The 26,791-nt window shown below is 55.4% G+C and overlaps 1 protein-coding gene across 2 annotated transcripts in view; it reads right to left on the reverse strand.

The window, feature by feature from the left end:
- Positions 1-253: 253 nt before the first annotated feature.
- CARS2 (cysteinyl-tRNA synthetase 2, mitochondrial) overlaps positions 254-26,791 on the reverse strand; it is a gene marked incomplete at its 5' end in the record, with an annotated part of 38,887 nt that continues 12,349 nt past the window's right edge. For both annotated transcript variants that reach the window (XM_082859373.1, XM_082859372.1), the window contains 12 exons: positions 254-384; positions 456-659; positions 2,819-2,917; positions 3,420-3,543; positions 4,953-5,091; positions 5,838-5,904; positions 10,559-10,626; positions 12,960-13,093; positions 16,990-17,119; positions 19,262-19,345; positions 22,901-23,006; positions 23,103-23,174. In XM_082859373.1, the coding sequence (XP_082715499.1) occupies positions 316-384; positions 456-659; positions 2,819-2,917; positions 3,420-3,543; positions 4,953-5,091; positions 5,838-5,904; positions 10,559-10,626; positions 12,960-13,093; positions 16,990-17,119; positions 19,262-19,345; positions 22,901-23,006; positions 23,103-23,174 (1,296 nt within the window). In that variant the 3' untranslated portion in view covers positions 254-315. The remainder of the gene's footprint in view (positions 385-455; positions 660-2,818; positions 2,918-3,419; positions 3,544-4,952; positions 5,092-5,837; positions 5,905-10,558; positions 10,627-12,959; positions 13,094-16,989; positions 17,120-19,261; positions 19,346-22,900; positions 23,007-23,102; positions 23,175-26,791) is intronic.

Here is a 26,791-nt window from a genome sequence, read left to right on the forward strand (position 1 = left end):
AGGGCCGACATCCTGGTCTCACAGTTTCAGGGCCGCCCCACGATGTCAGGCCCCGGGCTCAGGAGCCAGAGACCACGGTGTGGGCTGATGCGACTTTACTGAACTGCGTCTGTGGCCGTCGAAACCCATTCCCCAGCACATGTACTAGCACCCGTGGGGCGCTGGCACCCGTGGGGCACTAGCACCCGTGGGGCGGTGACAGTTTGGTTTAAGGTTAACTGAGCAACCACACAGAGGCGTGAACACGAAGCTTTTATCGTGATTTGAAGCAGCACAGAGCCGCGCCGGGAGCCGTGGCCTCCGCATCCCGTGGCCTCAGCTCCCTGGTTTGGGGTCTTCTGTCCTCGGGTCCAGCAGCTCCCACGTGGACACGCCGCCCCGGTCCTGGAGAAGGAGATGGGCCGGGTGAGAGGGCGCTGGGGCGGGGGCAGAGCCGGGGGCAGGGCGGCGCTCACCTTGATGCTGATGCCGTGGGCGGCCAGGTCCCGGCGCAGCGTGTCGCAGGCCTCCAGGAGGGGCTGCCTCTCCAGGAGCTGCTGCTGCGCCTCCCCGGGGGCCTCCCTCGCGGCCAGAGCGAACTGCCGGACCTTCTGCCGGAAGCGGACCAGCTCCTCGACCACGCTGTGCAGGGCGGCCGGGCCACCGGCCCCTGAAACACACTGCCCGGGCGCTGGGTGAGTGGACGGGCCCCGGGCCGGGGAGGGGCAGGGGGCGCGGTCGTCTCCCTCCCCTCGCCTCGCCCAAAGGGCCCAGTCTCCCGATCGCCCGGGCTGGTGAGCGGGAGCTGCCACTGCAGACGGGCAGCATCGGAGGGTCATTGGGCAGAGCCGGCAGGCCTGGGCCTCGTCGACCAAGGAAGCCAAACTTGCTCGCTCCAGCCGCCGTTCAAGGCCCTGGACGTTCTGCGCACAGGTGGGCGCGCACACAGGCGCAGCCCCGCAGCGCTCTCCCCCGGGGCCGGGGACCAGCAGTGTGGGTGCCGGCCGGGGGAGCTCCAGGGCTGGCGTGGGCCCGGAGCCCTTCCAAGTTGCCAGGCGTCCAACCCCACCCCCACCCCCTGCCCCACAGAGGAGGGGCCGGCGGTCCAACTCCTTCAACCTCGACGTGATCCCCAGCCACTGCTCCCACGGTAGAAGACAGCTCGTTACAGAGATGTGAGCCCCCAGCGGGCTCCGGGGGCGCCCCAGCTCGGGGAGGAGGTGGGCTTCTGGTGACCCAGCATAGACCTGGCCCCCTCAGCCTAGTGTGAGCTGCCAACAGGCCCTGGACCACCCAGGGAAGGCCGCAGTCCACTAGGGAATCAGTGTCTCTCAATCAATCAAACAAATCATCGCAAAGATACGGGAGTCTTTCTGTTGAGGCCAGAGAAGCTCACAGCCTGACAAACAGTCCTAGGAGACATCCCCGCTCACGGCCAGGGCAGCCGGCGCCAGGCCTCAGCTGGCAGGTCCCCGGCCCGGCAGTGTGGGCTGTGCCCAGGCCTCACGGCAGCAGGTGGCCCGGCGGGGCCCGCAGGGAGATCCGGGGTGGCGTCCCCCCGTGTGCAGTCCAGGCTCCCCTGTTAACAGCCTGTTCACATTTTTGAGAAGGTGGCAGCTATGGCCCTTTCCTTTTCGGTCCTGAACAACAGTCCTAAGGCTGTTTGTTAGGTGAGGCAGAGGGAGGCAGAGGGAGGCAGAGGGAGGCAGAGGGAGGCAGAGGGAGGCGGGCCCCCTGGAGGAGGAGGGACCCTGGCCTGGGGCGTCAGGCAAGGACGCTTCTGTGCAGAGGACAGCCTGCTGGGGGTGAGGGGAGAGGCGGCGGCCGTGGGGAGACAGGTATACATGGGGAGGGCAGCGGGGGAGTGATGTTGGGAGGTGGGAGCCCAGAGGAGGGAGGTGGCCCGGGACTGTTGGGAACCGGAGTCGAGGTGTCGGGGGTAACAGTCGATACGGAGAAGGGACCCAGGATCCTGGGGGCTGGCTCTGCCCGCCTAGGGCCAGAGCAGCTGTGGCCAAGCGCAGCGAGCACCCAGTGCCCAGACCCTCCCCGCCGAGAGCAGCCAGGCTCCTGGGAGAAAGGCCGACTCCTGCCTGCGACACAAGGTACCGGATGGGCTGGGAACGTCAGTGCAGGAAGCAAGAACGTGCCAAAGGGATGGGGCTGTGTGTGGCACCGCGGCCAGCTCCACGCTCTGCCCCCCAGCTGCGAGCGGGAGGAGGACCCGAGTCCACACTGACGCCAGGAAGGGTCTCTGCGGCGTGGTCACGGTGCACATCCTGGGCGCGGGACAGACGGGGATCACGGCCCAGAGGATGGCGTCATATGTGCCGAGTCCCTGAGGGGCCGGGGTGTCAGGGCAGGAAAAGGCCACGGAAGGCCAAGGGACGTTCCACACACACGGGACCAGAGACCCGGTGGCCGAACAGCCCACGGGCCTGGACTGGGCCTCTGCTGAGGAGTGTGTGACAGGGACGTGGGCAGCCAGGGGGGCCCGGCCGGCATCTCAAACAGCGCCGGAGAAGCGTGTCCCCTGCAGCCTGACTGCCGTGTACACTTTGAGGTTCTTTCCCGGACACAAATGCGCACGGAATCCGTGGCTCACCACTCACGGTGCAGCTGAGGTGCACGCTCGTCGTGCTGAGAACCCTCTTTCGGTTAGTAAATCCCAGCTCTGCGCGTGTTCCCCTTTTAAGGAACATAACACATCTTAAGCACGTGGCAAGTCTGGCCTTTAATTACCGTTAAAATCTGCGTTTCTGAAGGGAAGAAGCGGCTGTTACAGTGTTAGCGTGTAGATTAAGTCCCACGATCAAGGACTGAAGAGAGAAGGGCATACCTGTCGCTCAGCCAGAGAAATCCCCACCGTCTCAAAGAACTGCTCCACGTAGGACACGACGGCACCGAACACAGCAGGGCTCCTGGGACCACCGGCCGCCTGCAACAAGTCACCCAGAGAAGGCTCTTGAAAGGCAAGAGCACCGACCCCGGGCAGGTCAGCCCCCGGTGGGCGCGGACGCAGCCCTGCGAAGCCGGTGCTCCCGCCCGCCGCCGGGGCCTGTGCTCTGAGCGCCTGTGCTGGCAAGGAGCCCCTGGGCGGCGGCGGCAGCAGGTGGCCTTCGGGGCGTCCCAGGGTCCTGGGCGTCCGAGAGTAGCCTGGCGCCAGGGCCCAGGGACGGGCAGGGCTGGGGGGTAGTCGGGGTCCCCACCCTGCTTCCTTCCCCGTCTCACATCTGTGTGACACACTCAGACTCCCCTGAGCTCCTGTGTCCACGTGCCGGGCCTCCCCACGGCCCCCAGCTCTACTGACCCTGGCTCAGGATGGGGCCACACGCAGGGGTGGCTCAGAGGCCACAGGCTCTGGGAGCTGGGTGGCCCCAGGGGCTGGCGAGGTGGCATCTGCTGTGTCCTCAGAACTGTCGCCACGTCCCAGGAGTTACCTCGGCAGCCGCCTTCAGCTGTCTGTTCCCGTGGTGAGCCAGGTCCATGACGGCGTCCACCGCCCCCGGAGTGTTGAAGTCGTCCGCCAGCGCCGCCTGCACGGCCCCCTTGGTGTGGCCCAGCCTTTGGGGAGGTGAGCAGACGGGGCCGCTCCAGGGACCCGGCTGGATGGCAGGAGCTGCAGCGCTGGCCGGGCCCCCAGGACGGACGCCCCCCGGGGGCTCTACCCTCAGCTCCCGCCCCTGGGGCAGCCCTTCCAGCTGCTTCCCTCTGCTGTCAGACCCCCTCAGGAGCCGGCTGCCATGACGCTCGAGCCCCTCAGCCCCTGGCAAGGAAACTGAGGTCACCGTCACCTCCTCCTCGCCTGCCCCCTTACCCGTCCCCAGCAGCACCATCAGGTCCCCTTTGAGCCACCCCTCACTCACATGCTGTCCTGCACGCCTGCCGGTCAGTCACCGGCCCCTCCGAGGCTCTGCCACCGTATTGATTCCCTGCTGCCCCTCGTCCCAGACTTCCCCACCTCCTCCGGGTGCCCTGCTCCCCAGGCACAGGAAAGGGTTGAGAAGAGCCGCCGAGCCTGGGCCCGAGTGACCACAGAGAGAGACAGACCTTTGCTGCCTGGGCTTCTGCAACCCGGCGCTGTCTGTCAGCCGGCATAACCTGACCTCTCCTGACTGAGGCGCAGACTCTCCCCTGCACGCCTGCCGGTGAGCGGCACTGCCGGCCCTTCCCTGGCACCCGCCGTCGGGAGGGTGGCCCAGCCCCACAAGGGCCAGCTGCCCGGCCCCAGGGCTTGGGCTTCATCCTGGGCGCCACTGCTGTGACCAACAGGCAGCTCCTGCCTCTCTCCTGCAGATGCCCTCTTCCCGGCCGGCCCCGAAGGAGCCCCGGGCCCTCTACTCCAGGGGCTCCCTGGGTGGCGGGGCACACAGACCCCGCCCACCATCAGCCTCCGGGGACCCCCGATGACCCTGCCCCCCTCATCTCCCTCTGGTATCCCCCGAGGCTCTGTCTTCCCACTTTCTCACCGTCTCTGAAGCCAATCTCAAACCTTCCTCGCCTTTTTTTGGACGAGTGAAACACAGATGACCACGTCGAGCCATTTACCGAGCAACAGAACTGGAAACACCGTCTCCATTTCCGGGGTGGGCTCCGTCCTCCCGCCCGCGCCACCACTCAGTTCACTTCCCGGGGCCCCTTGCTGTGCTCCCACCTCTGCAGGCACGGCCGGCCTGTGGTCACAACCCCCAGGGGGCGGGGGGCACACGCTGGGCTTCCGGACGCACCCGTCAACCCCTGTCCTGCGACCCAGGTCCCCCCTCCTTCCTTCAACAGCTCGCTCGTCCGCCCACCTGCCCCACTTCCTGTCGACCACGCCATCCACGAGGTTCCTGACGCTCCCACGCGACCTTGGGCCGTCCAGGCCTCCCTGAAGGCAGGGTGCCTGCCCCTCCCCTGGCGGGCCCGGGGCTCCCACCAGCCCCACCCCCGTGTCCACAGCGCTGCCTCGGGTGGTCCTGAGCAGCACCCACCTCTCCCACAGCACGTCCTCCTGGACGGGGCCGCCCGCCAGCTGCCCCCTCATGTAGGCCCGAGCGTCCTCCACAAAGGCGGCCACGGCACGGAGCAGACGCCTGGCCTCGAGCATGGCGCCGTCGCTGTAGTCCATGGCTGCGGGGAGGGAGCCCGGTCACCCGGGAGCCGCGAGCGCCCGCAGACCGCCAGGCTCTGTCCTGACCCCGGGCAGGAAATGTGGACACCCCTCCCCACGTGAGTGGCCGAGCGCTCATTCCTGCTGACAGATGTACAAACAGACAGATGGCTCTGGAAAGCAGGGGCCCTGCCGGGCACCTGAAGCGCCTCTGGGGAGGCCAGCTGACCGGTGCCACGAGGACTCCGGCCCTGTGTTCCCGGAGGGGCAGGGAAACCCGGCTATCACCCCGCCTGCGAGTGTGCGGGGACAGATTAGGGACACTCACCGCACCTGGGCGGCCCCAGGTCTCTGGACAGGGGTCCCCAGACTCGCCTTCAGGGCTGGAAGGGGACACGCCCTCTGGCCCAGGGGAGGGGCAGTGCCATGCTGACGGCTCCTGGCTCGGGCCCTGTGCCAGGACGGCTCATGAAGCCAGGGGGCAGGTGCCGCGGGCTCAGGCTCTCCGGGCCCCGCGGAGCGCTGGGCACCGGAGTCCCACTGCAAAGCCGCGGCCTTGGGACAGGCTCCAGGGTCCCCTGGCCGAGCGCTGGAACCGTGCTCCCTGGAGCATCCTCGGGCTTCCATTCAGAACCCAACCTCAGGGCACGAGGGCAACACCCCAACAGGACGGGGCGCACCCCACCCGGATTTCGGGGTTCCCAGAGGCCCTCAGAGCTCCCCGGGGCCACACGTGAGGAGCACCCAGGCCTCCCTGCCAGCTCACCTGACCTGTAGCTGCTCCGCAGGCAGAAGAGGCGGAAGACGTCTGGGGAGGCTGTGCTGAGGAAGTCCTGCAGGGGGCCGGGAGAGACAGGAGCCACTAACCCCCAGGCACACGCAGCGCTCCTCCAACCACCAGTGTAGACACCTGGACCGCCCCCCGAGCAGTCGCGGGGTGTTCGCCCCACGAGCCTGCGGCCACGTCACCTCCACACAGCCTGTGCTGTCACTCATCTGACGTGAGCTGCGGGGCTCAGACCCACGGCTGGATTCTGTTAGAGGGTCCACTCAAGTGAGGGAGGGCATGGATTCCTGTATCTCGATCTAATGAACACCTGTCAGACTCCTACAGACTTCATTCTGTGTGTTTAAAAATGTTACACTCTAAGGAAGCGGCCACAGATTTCGCCAGGCCAACAACAGGATCGACAGGGAAAAAGGTGAAGAGCCCTGTCCAACCCGACTTTCATCAGTAAGACACCGGGTATTTCAACGTCTGTGTCCGTCCCCTGGTGCTCCTTTCCAGGGTGTGAACTTGGAGTATTTCTTCGTCCCCTTAATTCCCCAAACTAGCCAACTAACTTGAGACCCCGTCTGGTGGACAGCGCACAGTGTGCGTGTTAATTCTCGCATCTGCGCCGTCACGTGCCCTCGCGTTCTCACCTGTCACTTCCCCTTTAAATCTGCAAAAGCAGCAGCACGGAGACCGAGCCGTGCACTGTGATGTTACTACACCACGGAGAGCACAGGCAGATAACTAACCAGCGCTGTCGCATACGGAGCATCACTTACAGAATGCTAAGATGCGGGTGTGTCGTAACTGCAGTGTGTCTATAATGGTGACAAAAAGACAAGACTTAGTGAACCAAACGCCAAACACCCGAGGCCCGGGCTGCCGTGCAGCCTTGCATCCTGTGCCTTCTCTGCAAGTCCTTCTGTGTCCCGTCGGCCGTCACTCCAGCCACTCTGACAGCGCTTCCCTGACCTGCCAGGGTCTCGTGATAACCAGCTGTGCTCGGCGGGACCCCAGTAAACACGCAGCTCAGCTGGCGTGGGGTTGCACCGGGGACAGAGAGTGAACGCCGGGTACCCGGAGGGCCTTTAGCCACCCTCTGACTTTTCCCTCTCCTTTCTGAATTATTTCTTCAGGTTTCCTTCCCCACCAAAGCACGGACTCAACTGCTTCATAACTTGTTACAAGTCCTCTGCTGTCTCTGACAGTGTAGCAGGAGGCCTGTTCCCAGTGGACACGGTTGCCTTAGGTGAGGACTTATTTTTGTAAATCGTTGTATGTTTAGATTTTTATAAATCACTGCCAGACGCTTGGTATGTACGGCTGTGGAGCTGTGTGGGCAGGAGCAAAGCTGTGCATCTCCGCGGCCCCGGGGCCCTGACCGCTGACAGACACACGACACGCCGCCCCAGCCCCACGCACCTCTCTCTGCGAGTCGGTGCCTCTCCTGCACTCCTGACTTTCTGCTCATAATCGTGCATTTAGTGACAGAATTTAAAAACTAACATGGATATTTTATGTCTGTCTAGGTCTTCGGTTTTTCCGAAAGAGATCTCTTTTTCATTTTAGCACTTTATGTTTTCGGGGTAGCCATGTTCTCTATTTCATCCAAAAAGGATTTTAGGTTGTTTTATTTTAAAGGGTTTTTCCTGGACTTCCCTGGTGGTCCAGTGGTTAAGACTCCGCACTTCCACCGCCGGGGGCACGGGTTCAATCCCTGGTCGGGGAATTAAGATCCTGCACACCACTTGGGCATGGCCCACCCCGCAAGGAAGGGGGGTAGTTTCCTGCCACTCAGCATGTGGGCTCATTCAGATAAACCTCAGTGTGTGTTCAGAAATCTAAGTTAATAGTTCTCCAAAAGCCAGCAACACTAAAGGGTATTTATTTTCACCACTGTGGGGTGCCCCTATGGAGTCAGAGAGTTCAACAGAAATCTGGAATCTGACCTTTCTACGGCATTCTGTGTCTGTGGACCGTTTCCTGATAATGACACAGAAAGAAAGTAGGACTACATCAAACTAAAAAGCTTCTGCACAGCAAAGGAAGCAGTCAACAAAATGAAAAGACAGCCAACAGGATGGGAGAGAACATTTGCAGACCATCTATCTGGTAAGGGATAAATACCCAAAATGTATAAAGAACTTACACAACTCAACAGAAAAAAAAAAAAAAAGATTCAAAAATGGGCAAAAGACTTGAATAAACGTTTTTCCAAAGAAGACCTACAAATGGCCAACAGGTAGGTGCCTGAAAAGATGCTCAACATCACTAATCATCAGGGAAATGCAAATCAAAACCACAATGAGACGCCACACCTGTCAGAATGGCTGCCATTAAAGGAAATAAGTGTTGATGAGAATATTGAGAAAAGGAAACCCTTGTACGCGGTTGGTGGGAACGTACACTGGTACAACCACCGTGGAAAACGGTATGAAGGTTCCTCAAAAAATCAAAAATAGATTTACCATACAGTCCAGCAATTCCACTTCTAGGTACACATCTGAAGGAAACAAAATCACTATCTCGTAGATATATCTGCACTCCTATGTTCAATGCAGCATTACTGACAATAGTCAAGATATGGAAACAACTTAAGTGTCCACAGATAGATGAATGGATAAAGAAGATGTGACACACGCTGACACACACACATACACGTGCATATACACACTACAGACTATTAATCATCAAAAGAAGGAAATCCTGCCGTTTGTGACAACATGGATGAACCTAGAGGACCCTGGGCTCAGTGAAAGAAAGCCGAGAAAGACAAATACTGTAGGATCTCACCCACGTGTGGAATCTAAAAGAAAAACTCACAGAAACTGCAGGGAATTAATTCCCTGGCGGTCCAGTGGTTAGGACTCTGCGCTCACTGCCGGGGCCCTGGGTTTGATCCCTGGTCAGGGAACTAAGATCATGCAAGCCATGCCGTGTGGGAAAGAAAGAGAAAGAGAGGAAGGGAGGGATGGAGAGAAGGAAGGATGAAGGGAGGGAGGGAGGGAGGGAGGAAGGAAGAAAGAAAAAGAAATGGAGAGCAGACCAGTAGTTGCCAGGGGCTGGAATGTGTGCCTGGGGAAGACTTTGGTCTCTGTAAAGTCCAACAGCAGGGAAGTAACTCAGTCCTGTAGTAGCGCCCCCCAAGGGCCACTCACTAAGTGGTCAGGAAAGTAATGCAGACTTTGTAATACCTATGAAAATTTTAAATGCATGTACCCAAGCAGATGTAGTTTAATACGGCCATGAAAAATATAATTTAAATGGCCATCAATAGGGGATGGTTTAAACTAAGGTGCGCCCTTACAACAGATGATTATTCAAATGAGTTAAGTCCATATGGAAGAAAGCTAATGCAAAAGACTCAGTAGTTTAAGAGACACCTGGGACAACACCGAGCGCACTAATGTTCGCATTGTAGCGGCCCCAGGAGAGAGAGAGAGAAAGCGGCAGAGAGCTTATATTTCCAGCTAAGCTGTAAATCTGCCTAGCCTGCGAAAGGGAAATAGACATCCAAGCCCAGGAAGCACAGAGAGGCCCAAACGAGATGAACCCAAAGAGATCCACAGCAAGACACACTATAATTAAAATGGGAAAATTAAAAACAGAGAGAAAATCTTAAAAGCAGCAAAGGAAAAGCAACTAGTTCCTCACAGGGGAACTCTCGCAAGACTGTCAGCTGACTTTTCTGCACGCCAGAAAGGAGCAACATGATATACTCGAAGTGATGAAAAAACCTACAACCAAGAACACTCTGCCCAGCAAGCTATCATTCAGATCTGAAGAAGAGAGAAAGAATTTTACAGACAAGCAACAGAACCCTTAAACCAGCATTACACGACATGTTAAAGGGACTTCTCTAAGAGGAAAAGAAAAGTCCACGACTAGAAATATGAAAATTCTGAAAGGAAAAATCTCATTGGTAAAGGCAAACATTCAGTAAAGATAGAGTAACCACTTATAAAGCTAGTAGGAAGGTTAAAAGACAAAAATACTATAAATCATCTATATCCACAATAAGTAGTTAAGTGATACACAAAACAAAAAGATGTAAAACATGATGTAAAAAGCATTAAACATGGGAGGTGGGTAAAAATGCAAGCTTGTTAGCATGTGTTCAAACTGAGATCATCCACTAAAATAACCTCATGTACGTGGGATGCAGCAAAAGCAGTCCTAAAAGGGAAGTATTTAGTAATATAAGAAAAACCTCAGAAAAACTTCAGAAAAATCTCAAACAACCTAACTTCACACCTTAAGGCACTAGAAGAAGAACAAACAAAACCCAAAGTTAATAGAAGGAAAGAAATCATAAAGGTAAGAGCAGAAATAAATAAAGACTGAAAAAAAACACGAAAGATCAATGAAACTAAGAACTAGTTCTTTGAAAAGATAAAATCAATAAACATTTAGCTAGACTCATCAAAAAAAAAAAGAGAGAAAGGGCCCAAATCAATAAAATCGGAGTCCTGGAACAGGGAGGGGGAAGAGGCTGAGGCCCCCGACACAGGAGCCGACACAGGAGGCGACAGGACAGGAAACACCGCCTCGCACTTTTAGACAAGAGAAAGCCGTTTAAGCCAGAAGCAGGAGAAGCCCGTCAGGGCCCCGGGGACACAGGGAACCGGAGATGGGGGTCTCCTGATGCATATCGGCCTCCGTGACACGTCGGCAGACTGGTGGGCACACAGGAAACACGACAAGTGCGTTACCTTAATTGTGATGTAGTTCTTCAGTGATTTGGACATCTTCTCTTCTTTGCCCTTCACGTGCAAATGCCCTGAAACAAAAACAGAGTCACTCATTCTGTACCCCCAGAGGCAGGGTGAAGGAGGGCGTCTCCAAAGGCGCCTGGACTCTGGGAGCCCTGACCCGTCACACAGCCCTGCGTGGATGCCCACACAGGCCCCCCCAGATCGGCCCCGCGCTCAGCCCGCCAGCAAGGGGGGCCCACGTCCACCCCAGGCCAGGGCATCACACTGCGGGGACGGCCCCTCCCTCTCCTGTGACTCACCAACACAGGGGACCTGACTCAGCGCCCGAGGAGAGGACACATCTTTGCTTCCACAAAGCGTGCGGGTCTCCGAGCAACACTGCGAGCGTGTCTGTAGCTCGTTTTCAGACATATCCCAGCCTCAGCATCGTTTCACGCCCGTGTGTGAAAGACGGCGGGACCCGAACCCCCTCAGGACTCCTCCATCTGAGCCTGGACCTCCTCCTGGACCACATCTGTACCAGGTTCACTTCCAAGGGAGCTGTGATTTCCCAACAGAAGATTCTTCCACTTTTTCTGACACAACTTCAAGCATCACCTTTTTTCAAGCCAACTTTTCCAAGAACCGGTTACAATGTGGCTTCCAAAAAGCTACGTAACCTTGAATATGTCAACCTATGCAGCCTGCCACATACACAAGTACAAGTGAAGTACAAGTGAAGTTTTAAGAAACTGACAACATCTGGAAAACGAAACATGTGACTGCTGAACTCTACTTCCATCCATTTACTTCAGGAAAAGGCATCGATTCTCCACGGTGTCAGGAGACACAGCTGTTCCTCCGGGACCGGGTGAAAGTGGGACAAAGAAGATTCCAACGTCCTAACAGATCGTGGGTCTTAACAGCAAAACCCTTCCCCACGCCTCATCCAAAGCAGCAGGACCTGCCGTGTGCAGACACAGAGCCCCGTGAGCACTGGCACTATCGTGGGTCCCGTCTGATGGCAGACCCAGTCACCGAGGGGCACCGGTGCTGACGGCGAACCCCAACTCCTCACGAGCGCCACCGACGAAGGGCCTGTGGGGACCAGCCCTCGCGTCCCGACGGGTAACACGGGATCACCTGTCCCCGAGCCTGCGACCGGGCACGGGAACACCTCCATCCCTGGGACCTGTGATTCCCTCCCCGGACGGGCTCGGAGCATTCTGCTCTCACAAGTCCTCCCGCTGAAGGGGGAGACCTGGCTCCACGCGGTTTCTGAGAAGAGGCGTGAGTCCCGACCGGAAACGGGTCCGGGGTCCCTGCCGAAGTGCTGGAGGAACGGAGCCGGGGCCATCGAGCTCCTGGCCCGGCACAAAGGACGCGGGTTCTGGCTCCTGTCGGGCGCCAAGCAGGGACACGAGGTGGAAACCGGACCTCGGGCCCCCGCGCTGGGAACGGCAACTCAGCCCGTCCCTTTCAGACGACCTCAGGGCAGCACCGAGATGCGGGGTCGCACAGAGAGCCGCGAGGCTGGCCCGCGGGCTCCGGGCGGGGCACACGGGGTGGCAGAGGCGCTGCAGGGCGGGCCTGCGCGGAAGGCAGCCCCGCTGGCCACTGTCACCCACGTGGACCCTCGCCGCAGACTTGAAGCAGCTACTGCACATTACAGAACTGGAGTGTGTCTGCGTTCAATACCACCTCGCTGGCAAAACCTGGTTTCCTCAAACTAAGGACTTAAAGAAATGGTTCTTGTTGGTTTCCTGAGCTTTAGATGTTGACCGTTTGCATCTCCCAACCCCATCACTACCAAAGCCTTTTCTCTTTCTTCCCCTCAAACACCACTGCCCACTCCAGAAAGGTAACAAAACCAGTTCACGGTGGCTCCGCGACCTTTATCACAATCTTGGACACGTGAATCTCCCCATGCATCCCAGGAAATGCCAAAATTGCTTCGCTCAAGACGCCGCTGGTCTCACAACTTCGTATCCACTTCTGAGAGCAGACGGCTGCTGTTAATCACGAGGTTTTTTGAACAGTGAAACGGAAGGCAGTGCTTTCAGAGAATGACAGGTATTGACGGTGACAGTGTCACAGCTCAAGAATGGCGTATTCATAATCATTACGACATCATGCTATTTGAAATTCCCTCTTCATAGTTTCCTTTCAGACAGACTTCTGCAGAACCGCGCTGCGTAACATTTGCCGAACTCTCGTCAGCTCACATTCCAGTTCCAAAAGGCACATTCGGTATTCCGATCCAAGGAAGTTCACGTCCAACCAACAAGTCAAAGGCCATTTAAGGGACAACTCTGTTTCCTGACCTATTAGCTGATGCAGGTGTTTCCAAATGTAGCTATTTCACGAACAGAGTCGAGAGAATTGAAATGGAACAAATTAATCTGAAGTCCTCGCTCACCAGAATGTAGGAAATAATTCCCCCACTGCTGGCACTGGTGAAAGACCTCGCACTGTGCGATTTCGTTCTCGTGGTGAGGAAACGCTAAATCTATGCCACCCGAGTGGATGTCCAGCCGACTTCCAAACACCAAACTGCAAGACACAGGGCAGAGCAGGGAGTTAACTCAATCCAATGACACGGTCTCCAAACCACATCCCGTATTTACTCCTTCCAGCCCTGGGCCACGCACACACCGAACGGAGCCCAATTCCGAATGCATGATAATTCAGCTGATGCAAACGGAACCCGACATTTGTTTTTACTTCATAAAATCTCTAATTCATAGCTTTTCCGCCTGGGAAAGAGACTTCATTTTCTTTGCTCTGGATACAATATGTGGTTTTTAAAAACTTCAAAATTACTTTTTCTTACTTTCAGTAGGCAGACCTTAGTGGGTGTTCAACTATAACAAAAAAAGAACTATAAAATCAAGAGATTTTTAATTTGGCTTTTGAAAAATGAGCCATTCAGCAGCCGTACATGAATAACAAAGTAACAGAATTCAAAGTGACACATTTCAGCTGGCGGCATTTCAGCTATAAGGCTGCTCGGTCCACAGAACTGCACGCTGCACCTCTCAGGCCTGCCGGGGACACTCAGTGTGTGCAGCTCTGTCACCAGAGCACCTGCAAAGCAACCGGTACCAGCACCAGTGGTCCAGGCTGACCAGCAGCTGCTTCAGAGGACGTGAAAAATGCAGGGATCAGTGAAAAATGCAAAAGCTTGCACAACGGAAAGGGGGCGCAAGGCAGGCGGCTGTGGAGCTCTGGAGGCCGTCGGCCCCCCGGGGGTGCAGACACCAGTGAGTTTTTCTGAAAATGGTTACAAACAGATGTTTTCAAAGATGCCACAGCCTCACTGAGGTCCTTCCTGCTGAAGGCTGACTCTCCTCCCACTGGCCCAGCTCTGGAAAAACCACGCATGCACTGGTCACACCTGAGCTGAGTGGACGAGCAGGTCGTCCAGGACCGCACATCCTTGACAGTGGTTTCTAGAGAATCTCTAATACGAGTCCTCGAAATTCAAACGCTACAGGGCGAGCGTGAGGTGGGAGGGACCAGGACTGGGGAGGAGCGTACGAGGGGCCACACTCGCATTTGTAACGAGTGACCCATTTTTACAAAGATCTGAAGCAAATATGACGAAGTTAAGACTTAACAGCTAAACTGTGGGTCTGCAGTGTTCGTTAGATTAGTCTCTAGTCTTGTCTGTATGTCACACCTATTTTAAAATAAGAGAAAGCTGAAAAGGAATAGAAGTCCATTTTCATTATTTAGATTTCAACAAAAATAAAACATTTAATGGTAACATTACATTTGAAATTTACTAAATGCTTCCTGCTTTAGAGAAATTATTTGAATCTAAAAGATGAAGATCTTTTTTTTTAATAAATTAATTTATTCATTTATTTCTGGCTGCGTTGCCGCGCGTGGGCTTTCTCTAGTTGCGAAGAGCGGGGGCTGCTCTTTGTTGCTGTGGGCATGCTTCTCATTGCGGTGGTTTCTCTTGTTGCAGAGCACGGACTCTAGGTGTGCGGGCTTTAGTAGTTGTGGCACGAGGGCTCAGTAGTCGTGGCTCACAGGCTCTAGAGCGCAGGCTCAGTAGTTGTGGTGCACGGGCTTAGTTGCTCTGCGGCATGTGGGATCTTCCCGGACCAGGGTTTGAACCCATGTCCCCTGCATTGGCAGGCAGATCCTTAACCACTGTGCCACCAGGGAAGTCCCGATAAAGATCTTTTTACAACACAATGTATATCCCACACTGCTGTTAAATCAACAAGTATCTGTAAATACTTTTAAGTGTTTACAGTAGGGCTGAGAGCTGGACATGTCTGTTTGTTTTTAATATTTATTTATTTACTTTGGCTATGCTGGATCTTAGTTGCGGCGTACCAACTTCTTAGTTGCAGCATTCTGACTCTTAGTTGCGACACGTGAACTCTTAGTCGCAGCACGTGAACTCTTGGTTGTGGCATGCCGACTTCTTAGTTGCGGCATGCATGTGGGATCTAGCTCCCCGACCAGGGATGGAACCCGTGCCCCCTGCATTGGGAGCGTGAAGTCTTACCCACTGGAACAACAGGGAAGTCCCTAGTTGACTGGGGGTTTTTTTTGTTTTGGGTTTTTTGTTTTTTTGCAGTATGCGGGCCTCTCACTGCCGTGGCCTCTCCCGTTGCGGAGCACAGGCTCCAGACGCGCAGGCTCAGCGGCCATGGCTCACGGGCCCAGCCGCTCCGCTGCATGTGGGATCTTCCCAGACCGGGGCACGAACCCGTGTCCCCTGCATCAGCAGGCAGACTCTCAACCACTGCGCCACCAGGGAAGTCCCTAGTTGATTGTTTTTTAACGAAAAGTTGGACCCTGTTTCATACTAACAACAGGGTGTGACATCTCAGGAGTTTCAGATGTGTTTCCTAGTAAGTCTCATACAGACACCAGCACAGACGAGGGCAGCAGGGGAGGAGCACGCGGCGAGGGGCGGGGAGGTAGGACCCCTTCTAGGTCTTCGCTGGGATGGACATGCTGGCACAGGCAGGTGGCGGAGGGGGAGGCTTCCCCCCGTAGGGTGGGGTGAGCCTACACCAGAGACGAAACGCGCGTGAGGTCGAGGCACAGGGCAGCCTGCTCTTAGCTAACGTTCACGCCCCGCCAGGAAGCTGCTACGTGCAGCAGCCGACAGGAGGGCAACTGGGTTTGCTGACCTTAAAATCTGGGGTGCGGCCAGTAGTTTGAAATGTTCACCTTAATCATACTTTGTTTCTAATTTTAAAAACTGATTACAGGGGCTTCCCAGTGGTTAAGAATCCGCCTGCCAATGCAGGGGACACGGTTTGAGCCCTGGTCCGGGAAGATCCCACATGCCGCAGAGCAACTAAGCCCGTGTGCCGCAACTACTGAGCCTGCGCTCTAGAGCCCGTCTTCCGCAACAAGAGAAGCCACCGCAATGAGTAGCCCCCACTCGCTGCAACTAGAGAAAGCCCACATGCAGCAAGAAAGGCCCAATGCAGCCAAAAATAAATAATTTTTAAAAAACTGATTATAATAAATATCTGCAACACATCAAATGTATCAAAATCCATGAGTTAACGTGCAGGGCTCAGGGAACCATGGTGGGAACCCCTGGGACAGGCTGGAAGTGGAGAGCCCAGCCGGGATGCGGCCTTCAGTACCCGCGAGCACACACGCAGACACACGCACACACAACTGCAGACACATGCACACACAAACACACACAGGCAGAGGCAAGGGAGCGCAGATGCCGGAGGGACGGTCCACAAAAGGAAGGTGGATGAGGCCCCAGCAGAGACGACAAAACCAGAAGAACGTTGTTCCACAGAAGCCAGGGAGCGAGCAGGGGTGTCAGCGGCCCGTCACAGACCGGGCTGACGGTCACCGTGACCTCTGGAGACCAGAGTGGGTGGGGACGCCCTTCAGACAACAGCGGGGATGCGTGGACAGTGAGAGAAGAGACAAAAAAGAGGGTCCCTGGAGGAGAATGGGGACCAGAGAAGCGCTGTGTTTACAGGGGTTCCCAAGACAGAAACGTCCCGGGCATGGTGCCACCCGAGACAGAGCCGGCAGAAAGGGCAGACGGAAGGGGACGCTGGGGGTCACGCTCGAGGCGCCTGGTCCAGGACCAGCTCTGGGGCCGAGGATGGGGGTCCAGCCCCTGGCCCAGGTCCCTGGCGGCCTTCCTGAACCTACCGCGGAAGAGATGCTGCCACCCCCGGAGCTGGCCTGCGTGTGACTGGCACTCAAGAACTAACTGCAGAGCGGGCTCTTCTACTAAAGAGAACAAGCGCTGATGTTGGGGAGATAAACGTGTTCTGGTTTTGCTGTTTCCCTTCCCACGGCCGGTCCCACCCAGGCGCTAAGCTTCCTTTCCAAACCACCTGCGTTGCCGGCACTAGGACCAAGCCTGCCCCACCTGCACCCTCTGCTGGCCGAGCGTGTACATCACAGCACAGACGACTCTGGGAAAACCTTACCTGGCGATGGTGGAACACTCGATATGCCAGCCAGGCCTCCCGTCTCCCCAGGGCGAGGCCCAGGACGGCTCCCGGGGCTTCGCCGCCTTCCACAGGGCAAAGTCGCTGGCATGCCGCTTGTCAGAGTGATCTGCCAGTGACAGACGGTTAATCAGCGGGAGGGAATCCAGAACGAACCAACACAGTCGCCCCCAAACAGGCAGGACGCACGTCCCCGACTCCGTTCCTCTGAGGAGTAACCTCACGTTTCTCGTGCACGTGCTTTTCTCTTTGCCACGTGAAAGCTAGACAGCTACCAGGTACTTTTATCTATAACACGAGAGAAGCACGCGGTCCCCCAGCAGCGTGGCCCGTTTCAGTCATCTGAGTACTGCGTGCGGGGCTTCAAGTACGTGCAGTGATGCTGCTGAGGGGCCTACTCTACACGTGCTCTCATGCTCCCTCAGTCCGTCTCTGTCAGTAGCTGAGTTTCAGAGTAACTGTTTTCAAAGAGATGATAATCAGAGCAAAAAGGAAAATACCAGAGTATCTGTATCAATCACATTCAGAAAGCAAGAAAATTCAGAAGAGGGGGGTTCAGGGTTCTAGGACAAGCCGGTACGGGGCTCTCTTTCTGTTCCAAAACGGGGAGGCCACCAAGATGCCCTTCAGTAGGTGATGGATAAACGAACAGTGGTCCATCCAGACAATGGAGTGTTATTCAAGGCTGATAAGAAGTGAGCTTTCGAGCCACGAAAAAACATGGAGGGGGACTTCCCTGGCGGTCCAGTGGTTAAGACTTCGCCTTCCAGTGCAGGGGGTGCAGGTTCGATCCCTGGTTGGGGAGCTAAGATCCCACCTGCCTCGCAGCCAAAAAAACAAAACATAAAACAGAAGCAATATTGTAACAAATTCATTAAAGAGTTTAAAAGTGGTCCACATCAAAAAAAAAAATCTTTAAAAAAAACAAAAAAAAGGGGGAATCTTACATGTGTATTACTAAATGAAAGAAGCCAGTCTGAAAAGGCTAGACTGTATGATTCCCACTCTATGGCATTCTGGAAAAGGCAAAACAATGGGGACAGTAAAGACATCAGTGGCTGACAGAGGCTGGGGTGGGAAGGGGATGAACAGGCAGAGCACAGAGGATCTTTAGGGCTGAGAAACTCTCTGCGTGATACTATAATGACGGATACCTGTCATTACACATCCGTCTAAACCCAGAGAGACACCAAGAGTGACCCTGATGTAGACTATGGACTCGGGGTGAGGCTGGCGTGTCAGTGCAGGTCCCCCAGTTCTAACACGTCCCACTCTGGTGGGGATGCTGATGACGAGGGGGCTGTGTACAGCGGGGCAGCGGGCATACGGAACTCTCTGGACCTGCCACGCAATTCTGCTGTGAACCTAAAACTGCTCGAAAAAACAAAGTCTGTTTTTTTTTAAAAGTGTTGCTGATGCTAGAATGTGTAGGTGTCAGAAGTTCCTCCTCTGCTTCCCTAAGGCCAGGGCCACACCTCGCAGGCGTGGATGGTCCAGGACGGAAGCAGGGTAACAGCGACTGCGCACAAGTTAGAAGAACTCTTCTGGGGAGTCAACTCCACGCACCCGCTGTAATCAGACTGAAACGACACGGGTCATAGGGCAGGAGGGTTGCGCCTAAAAGCAGAGGCGACTCAGACAACGTGTCTTTTGGGTTTTTGCTCATTTTTTGTTTGGTTTTGTGAAATCTCAAGAGTATCCTTTAAAATTATGTTTACGTCAATCCCAATCTCCCAGTTATTTTTCATGTAGTTCTATATACTTATTATTTCTTCTCCACAAAAATGACTTTGCAGAAGAGGGCATAGGAATAGATTCGAATACAGTGGGAATGTCATACATGCTAAAATACGTATGGGAACTTAACTAGAAGTGTTCAAGAGGTAGACTGGAGTCGCCTTTAAAGCACATGAAAAGCGGCAGAATCACGGGGAAGTTTATGTGGGAATTTACGTATGATAAAATACCTACGGGGATTTAACACGTGACAGCAGCCAGTTGGACAAGAGCGTTAAGACGTGACAGCACAGACGGCACGTGCACGTGCAGAGCGCCCCAGGGAGGAACGGGAGGCCGCGTGTCACGTGCTGCAGCAACTTCCTACTCTGCGTGGTCTCTCTATTCCAAAAATCCCAACTAAATCCAAAACTCGGGTGTGATCGACATCCGGCAACATCACCACGTCTGAGAGAGCAGGGGAGGGTCTGGGCTTTGTCCCCAGAACCCCACGGGACGGAGAGGCTGGACCCACCTGTCTCTCCCACGGGGGCAGGGGCCACGCCGACCAGCTTGCCGTATCTGTCTCCTCTTGACTGCAGGTCGAAGTAGACATTGCCTGTTTCATAAAGGTGACCGTGAAGCTCGTTTCTGTCGTCAGCACCCGCATCTACACACGCCTCACAGCTAATGACAATTAGACCCTGAACCCAGGATACGGCACCAGCCTTCAGGTGGCGCCTTTCACCGTATGTTTAAACCAGAATTAACAACAACACTGTATCGTAAAAACATGCGTTTGCTGGGGATTCCCTGGTGGCGCAGTGGCTGAGGGTCCACCTGCCGATGCGGGTTCGTGCCCTGGTCCCACATGCCGTGGAGCGGCTGGGCCCGTGAGCCATGGCCGCTGAGCCTGCGCGTCCAGAGCCTGTGCTCCGCAACGGGAGAGGCCACAACAGTGAGAGGCCCGCGTACCGCAAAAAAAAAAAACAAAACATGCGTTTGCACACATCATGAACGTCCGGTTGTGAAAGGGAAAACACAAATGTAAGTTCTCTGTAAAATGTTGAGCCAGTTCTTTCTAACAAGAAAAAAGGGAAGTGAGTTTATCACGGGCCTGCCTTCAGCTCTGGGCCCTGGGTTACAGACCCATCGATAAAGCAAGCCGTTTTTAGCCCGGATACCCTAAGACCACCCTGCCGCTCAGAACAGGCACCTCACGCGAAAGCATCCCCGCGCCGTGGGGTCCTTTCACCAAGGTGCACACGTGCTGCGGGTGCCAGACGACCCTCCCACGGGGACCCTGCAGAGCCCGGGAGCCCTGCTCGTCCCCACTCAGGAAGAGGCAGAGCAGGGAAGGCGGTGGCAGAGCCGCAGCCCTGGTGGGAAGAGTCCTGCCCCGAAGGAGCCGGCGCTCAGTAAGGCCGACGCCGCGGCCACTGGGTCGCACTCCTGACCGGCCACCTGCACGCCGCGATCAGCGCGAGGGCCCAAGGTCGGGTGCGATTTTTAACCTTTGCAAACTTCTGGTTTTTAATCTTCACATTCTTTGTACTGACACAGTTACTAATCTGTATCTGCACTATCCTTCTTAGGGACAGTGGCCTTGAAGACAGGTTGCTTTAAGATCCAGGAAGCCTTTATGGGACTTCCCTGGCCGTCCAGTGGTTAAGACTCTGCACTTCCACCGCAGGGGGCCCAGGTTCGATCCCTGGTCGGGGAACTAAGATCCCGCCTGCGTCACGGAGCGGCCAAGACCAACACAAGATCCACGGAGCTTGGACTGTCAGAGGTTCATGTTCCCGGTCACTCTCCAGCCCGGCTGGCGGGGACAGGGCAGGCGCCAGCGCCGCAGGGGGGCAATCGGCAGAACAGAGGGGAAACGGCCCCCAATGACTGGGCTCTGCCAGTCCCCCACGGGGTCCTTCCTCCGCACGCAGTTTATTACTGAGCCCAACCTACGCGCCGGGGTACAGCAGTGAAACAAATACTGTGGGAACTGCTTTCTACTAAGTCAGAACGCGGACAGCACTTTGAAAATGCTTTGACAGAGGGAGAAACTGCTCCCTTGATAGAGGACACATTTTCCCGAACCTGGGCTTACTTCACCCATTTGCTGAACAAATTTTTTCTTCACAAATAGTTCAAAGCTCACATTAGAGTCAAGCTTTTGTGGAACTGCCACAAAGTCCAAATTACTGGAGTTCAAGTTAATACATTTATTTTAAATGAATTATGTTTGTGTCACCATTATTAAAAATGTACAACCAGGGCTTCCCTGGCGGCGCAGCGGTTAAGAGTCCGCCTGCCAATGCAGGGGACACGGGTTCGAGCCCTGGTCCGGGAAGATCCCACATGCCGCGGAGCAACTAAGCCCGTGTGCCACAACTACTGAGCCTGCGCTCTAGAGCCCTCAAGCCACAACTACTGAACCCATGTGCCACAACTACTGAGCCCACGAGCCACAACTACTGAAGCCCGTGCGCCTAGAGCCCGTGCTCCGCAACAAGAGAAGCCACCGCGATGAGAAGCCCGTGCACTGGAACGAAGACCCAACGCAGCCAAAAATAAAAATAAATAAATTAAAAAACCAAAACCGAACAGGACGACACGCAGCATTTATCCTGTGCCGCGCCTGGGTGAACCCCTGGTGCCTCAGGCCCCAGGTCTCAGGTCTGGTCACTCCTCCCCCTCCGGTATCTTCTGGAGCAGACGTGTAGCTGTGCATAAAGAGCCTCACCCTGCGTAACCCCAGCGTCATCACCAGCCCCAGGCTGCACCGAGCCCTCCCGCATCCCATGGCCTCTGCGCAGGGCTGTGTCCCCTCTTCTAAGACACACCCACTGTGTTCCCTCCACAGCTGAAGACGCCGACCAGGTCCCCTGTCGTACAGGATGCCCGTCTTGGGGTGCTTTGTCTGGCCCTTCCTCTGGGTCCAGTTTAACTGGTTTAGGAGCTGCTGCTTTTGTCTGGGGCCCCAGGGCAAGGCTGCACCCTGGCGTTTGGCTGCCTCTGGGATCCTGCCTTTCTTCAGCTGCACCCCCTTCTCCCCAGCCGCGCCTTCCAAATCCTGCCCATCCCCAAAGTCCTGGCCCAAGCCTCCTCTCTCCCAGGAAGCTTCTTCCACCCCCGGGGCTGACGGTGAACTTCCTCAGCTCTGATATCGGCACCGTCCCACTGGGCAGCCCATCCCGTGCTGCCTTATTTGCACAACTTGTCGGTTCTTGGACCAGAAAAGCCTCTGACCTTGTGAATAATGCCCAGAGTGCGCAGCCCGGGTCGCGGCTCTGCAGGTGCCGCCATGCTCGTAGACAGTAAAGGACAAAGGAAGAGGTGTGACCCTAGATGTGGTTTACGGGGATGACTGCACAGGGAGCACCTTTCCTTTGTGGTCCTGCCCGAGAGGCGCGGGGACCCTGCCTGGAACCGCGTGCAGCCTGTGCACACGAGGACTTGCCGTTCTCCCTTCACGTATTTGCTATATTCAGGTTTTGTCTCCAAGAGGATCAGGCAAAGCACCCGAAGACGGGCTGTTCTGTACAAGGGACCCAGTCAGTGTCTTCAGCTTCGTGGAGGGAACACTGTGGGTGTGTCTTAGACGGAAGAAGGGACACAGCCCCGTGCAGAGGCCACGGGATGTGGGAGGGCTCGGTCCAGCGCCTGGGGGGTGACATAGGGCGAGGCCCTTTATGCACAGGTGCGAGTGGCGGTGTCGGGAGATCTGCCGTTTCTGCCACTGGCCCATCGAAAACAACCCTCCCCTACGCAGAGAGGGGGAAGAGTCCTCAACAAGGGAGTGGGTCTTCAGAGCGACCGCCACTGTCCCCAGCTGTGTTGTGAAAACTTATAAACAAAGTTGAAAAAAGGCTCCAGTGAAGACTGTACTCCCACCCGGACCCCATGGCCGTTAGCACCTGGCCACGTTTGCCTCGTCAAGATCGACTCTCGGATGCCCACCTCGCCTCTGACAGTGCAAGGTATTTTGAAAGAGAACTGATTCAGCAGTTTCACAAAGAGACACAATCGTAGAAAATCTCACAATATTTTTGCCGTAAGAATCCTACCAAGAAAGACAGTAAGACGTTCGGCCCATCCGAGCCACCAAATATGCAGCCCGCCCGTCCAAATCCTACAGGGTCTCACCCAGCGATCAGGCTAATAACAGAACCGCTACCTTTCGGGGTAGAGTAGGCGTGCCCGTTAGCAATTATTCTCTCGATAAAAGCTATTATCTGAGGAATGTTTTCAGTCACCCTCAGGTACACGGTGGGTGGGAGAACCTGTAAGAAAACAGAGGAGGGACGCGGTTTCCCCAGCTCCACGCGGAGGGGGTCAGCCCCAGAGTCCACCGTCCACGCTGCTCATCACACACCTACCTTCAAGGCCGCCATGTCTTGTTTAAAGTCTTCTTCATATAGATTGGCCAGGGAAGCGGGAGACACGTTCATCTGTAAGAAGACGAGGAGAGCATGAGAGTCTGGGGGGCTCACGACGCAACCCCAGAGGCACGGCCACTCCTCCCGGGCCGCACGGCACGGCCTCCACGCAGTCCTGCTCACAAAGGGGCATTTAACCGTCCTGGCCCCTTAGCTGGTCAAAAAGGCTTACTGACCTGCTTTCTGGTCAGAGAGAAAAAGGAATAAACAGTGTCATGATTTCCGTTATATAATTCAAAACAAAACCCAAAGACCTACCAAGTAGCCTCTGCTCCTCTAGGACCAGGGCAAGCCAGCTCACCCCGTCCCACACACAACCACTTGGGCTCCCGACTTTTACCCCTTTACCTCTCAGGGGGCAAGAGAAAACAAGTCACGAGTACCTGGATGAGGAAATGTCTCAGAAACATCTGAAAGCAATGCAGCCCCCGTCAATGGGGGCTGTGGCGGGTGTTCAATCTGGAGGGGCCAGGGCTGGGCGTCTGGGGGCAAGCAGAACCCCCAGAGAAGTACGCTGCATTCTGAACGCAGGGGCTCTGGATTCAGGCGGCGAGGGGGCCGGCACACACGACAATCCTCCCTAGAGCGCTTCTTACTTTTCAGCAGAAAAACACTCCCAGCACAGAGCCCGACCCTGACGTCCTGAAACCCTATGCTGACGTCCTGAAACCCTATGCGGGTCCACGACTGTGAGCTCTCAGCTCCGCCAGCACCTGCGTCTGCTCCCCTCACCCCACCCCGTGAACCAGCGTCAGGGTGTAGACCCTCCGGAGGACAAGGAAATTTCCTCAAGTGGAAGGCCACCCCGAGCCCCATCACCCTGAGGCCACCTTCGTCCCAGCCCAGGGCCCGAAAAAGGAATCGTCCTGGAAACCGAGGCCAGGAAGGTTTACTGAAGAAATAAACCTGGTGAACAAAGCGTCTTTTTCGCTGCGTGGTCTGGGGCAAGAAAACAAACCTCTCTGCCTCGGCTTTCTTTGCAAGGTGGAGAGTCCCACCGAGTCACCCCTTAGATGGCTCCGGGGATTCCCGTGCACGCGGGTGAGACAGCTCTGCGGACACAAGACCCTTGTTCCTATCACTCCCGCGCAGACAGGGCACCCAGACCCACTGGGCCTTCTCCTGAGCGTGGCCTTGTGGCAGAGCAGACCTCCTAAACAAGAAATCTGCTACCGTGCATCTATCCAGAGGACAAAAGGCCACCCGAACAATAACGCCGAAAACCTCGGTGTCATTGTGACGTTTGAGAAGTTTCAAATAAAACGCAATGCGGGACCCAAAGATCAGCATCTAATTGATCAGTATTTACCTGATTTGTCTCCTGCACGGTAATTCTCTCTTGGAGAACACGAGCAACGTCAATGTACCCAAGCCCGGCCCCCCTCCCACAAGGCAAACACCGGCAGAGTCGTCCCAGGAGCACAAGTGTGGTCAGCTGCATGCTTGGACCTCCTCTCAAAAGCCCCACACGCGCCTGCGCCTGGTCTCCTCGGCTGACGCCACACGGTATCCGGGACCCGGGCACGCGGTGCGCCGAGCGCCACCTTCCCACGCAGGCCTGCGTCCGCGCCCGTCTCCCAGCCGGGCGTGAACCTCGCACCACCCGGTCCGCGCTCTCGCCGTCTCCGGCCGTGACACCCACGCGAGTGCGCAGCCTGAGCTACAGACCCGCACGTGACGCCCTGGTCGAGGACACACGCACACCCTTGGCAGGCTGCCGGCAGCGCCTCCGGAGGAGCTTGAACCTGACCCGGCAGGCTCGGGCACAGTGCTGGCGGATGGCTAGACCTCATCGACGCGATACTAAAGGGCACGTTCTCGTTGCATCTTTAAGCTGCATTTCTCATAGTTTGAGGGAGTTTGAACATCTCATGTGTTTAGGGACCATCTGCACTAAACCATCTGAAATTAACCTTTTTTCTACAGAGTTGTAGGTCTTTTAGGTCTTTTCTTATTGATATGTAGGAAGTATTTTTTTAAAGAAATCAACCTTTTATCCGGAATGTGAATTTCAATTTTTTTCAGTCTTTCAACCTTATGGCTATTTTATGGCAGGCAGAAAATTTCATTTTTATATTTAGCAATCTTTTACATTTCTCCATCTTTTCTGGGTTTGGAAACAAACTTAGGAAAGCCTTCCCCAACACGAGGCTATAAAAAGTGCCCCAGGGTTTATTCCAGTAATTTGTGGTTCCACTTCTCTTACGTGAAACCCGATCTGCTTCAGATTTGGTTGTGAGGCATATATCCAACTTTAGTTTATTTTTTTCCCCAGATGGTTACCCAACTGTCAACACTTTTTAACTGAGTAATTCATCTGTTCCCCAATGATCTGAAATGCCATCTTTATCATAAAATAAATTTCCATGATTTACTGTGTCTATTTCTGGCCTTTCTAGTGTGTTCCATCGTCTGTCTCTTCATGTAACGGTAAATTAATGTTTAATCTCTACAGCCCCCAGAGATGCAGAAAGTGGACGGGGTGCTTTGGGGTAGGGCACAGGGAGGCTGGAGGATGGGGGTTCTGGGGGGAAGGGTGGTAACGGTCACCATCTCGACACCGGTGATGGTCACAGGTGTGGAGGGTTTATCCGGCTGCACACGCTGTGTGCACTACGTACAGCTTCCCCCAGGTCTGTTCCACCTCAGTAAAGCTGTGCTAGGAAAAGGGAAAGAATATATTAAAAACAACAACTTTCTATAGGTTTTTAACTTTGAACATCGGGTAGGGCTACTCCCTCCCTTGTCCTGGCTACTCTTGCTTTCTGCTCTTCCGTGTGAGCTCTAGGATCAGCGTGTCCAGCTCCGATAATACGGACACACGGCGCATCGGGGACACCTCTGCGCAAACAGGCGTGTCCTGCTCCACGCGTGGTGAGGACGGCTGCGAGCGCTCACAGGCGACAGTGCACTGGAAGTGGGCACGAGCTGTTGCTGGCTTGGGGGAGAGGGAATCATATTCCAAAACTAACATTTTAGTTCTAGGCAGCTGGGCCCACCCCACGGGGGGCTCGCGCTGCTCTCTACACAGAACAACCTACAGGAGGCGCTGCTGACACGGGGTCCTGGTCCCTGTTATTTCAGACCCCCGCCGGATCACCTCAGCTGAGCTCTCCCTGGCAGGGGACCCCGCCGGTCCAGCCCTCGCCCTCAGCTGCGCGTCCAGCCTTCTTCCCGGAGGGAAGGGCACGCAGGCCAGGGTTCCAAAGCACAGGGAGAGTAACTCGGCTTGAATCGCTGAGACGTTTATCATCATTTTTCTTAACACAGAATGCGACCATGCGAATATACCTCGTTTCTTTTCATCCTTACCCCAGAAATCCTCCTGTGGTTTTTATCCCTGACGAACTATAAAACTGTGCCAAAAATTAAAGTCAAGGAAGTGATTCAGAAAAGTGAAATATTATAATTTAAAGTATTTTAAGAGCAAGTGCTGGAGCAGATGGCATGAGGGTGTGGCCGTCGTCAACAAAGTTTGCCTTCAGTAAAAAGAACAGCCTCTCTGCTGGATCCTAAGAAACAAATGGGTATCTTCGTACCTCTGTGTGTCAGATGAATGGTTTATCATCTTGAAGTAAGACTCTATTTTGAGGACAGAAGAGACCCTTTGATGCCAGGTTAGCATCCTG

Source organism: Leucopleurus acutus (genome assembly GCF_964270905.1).
Source record: "Leucopleurus acutus genome assembly, chromosome: 18".
Lineage (NCBI taxonomy): Eukaryota > Metazoa > Chordata > Mammalia > Artiodactyla > Delphinidae > Leucopleurus > Leucopleurus acutus.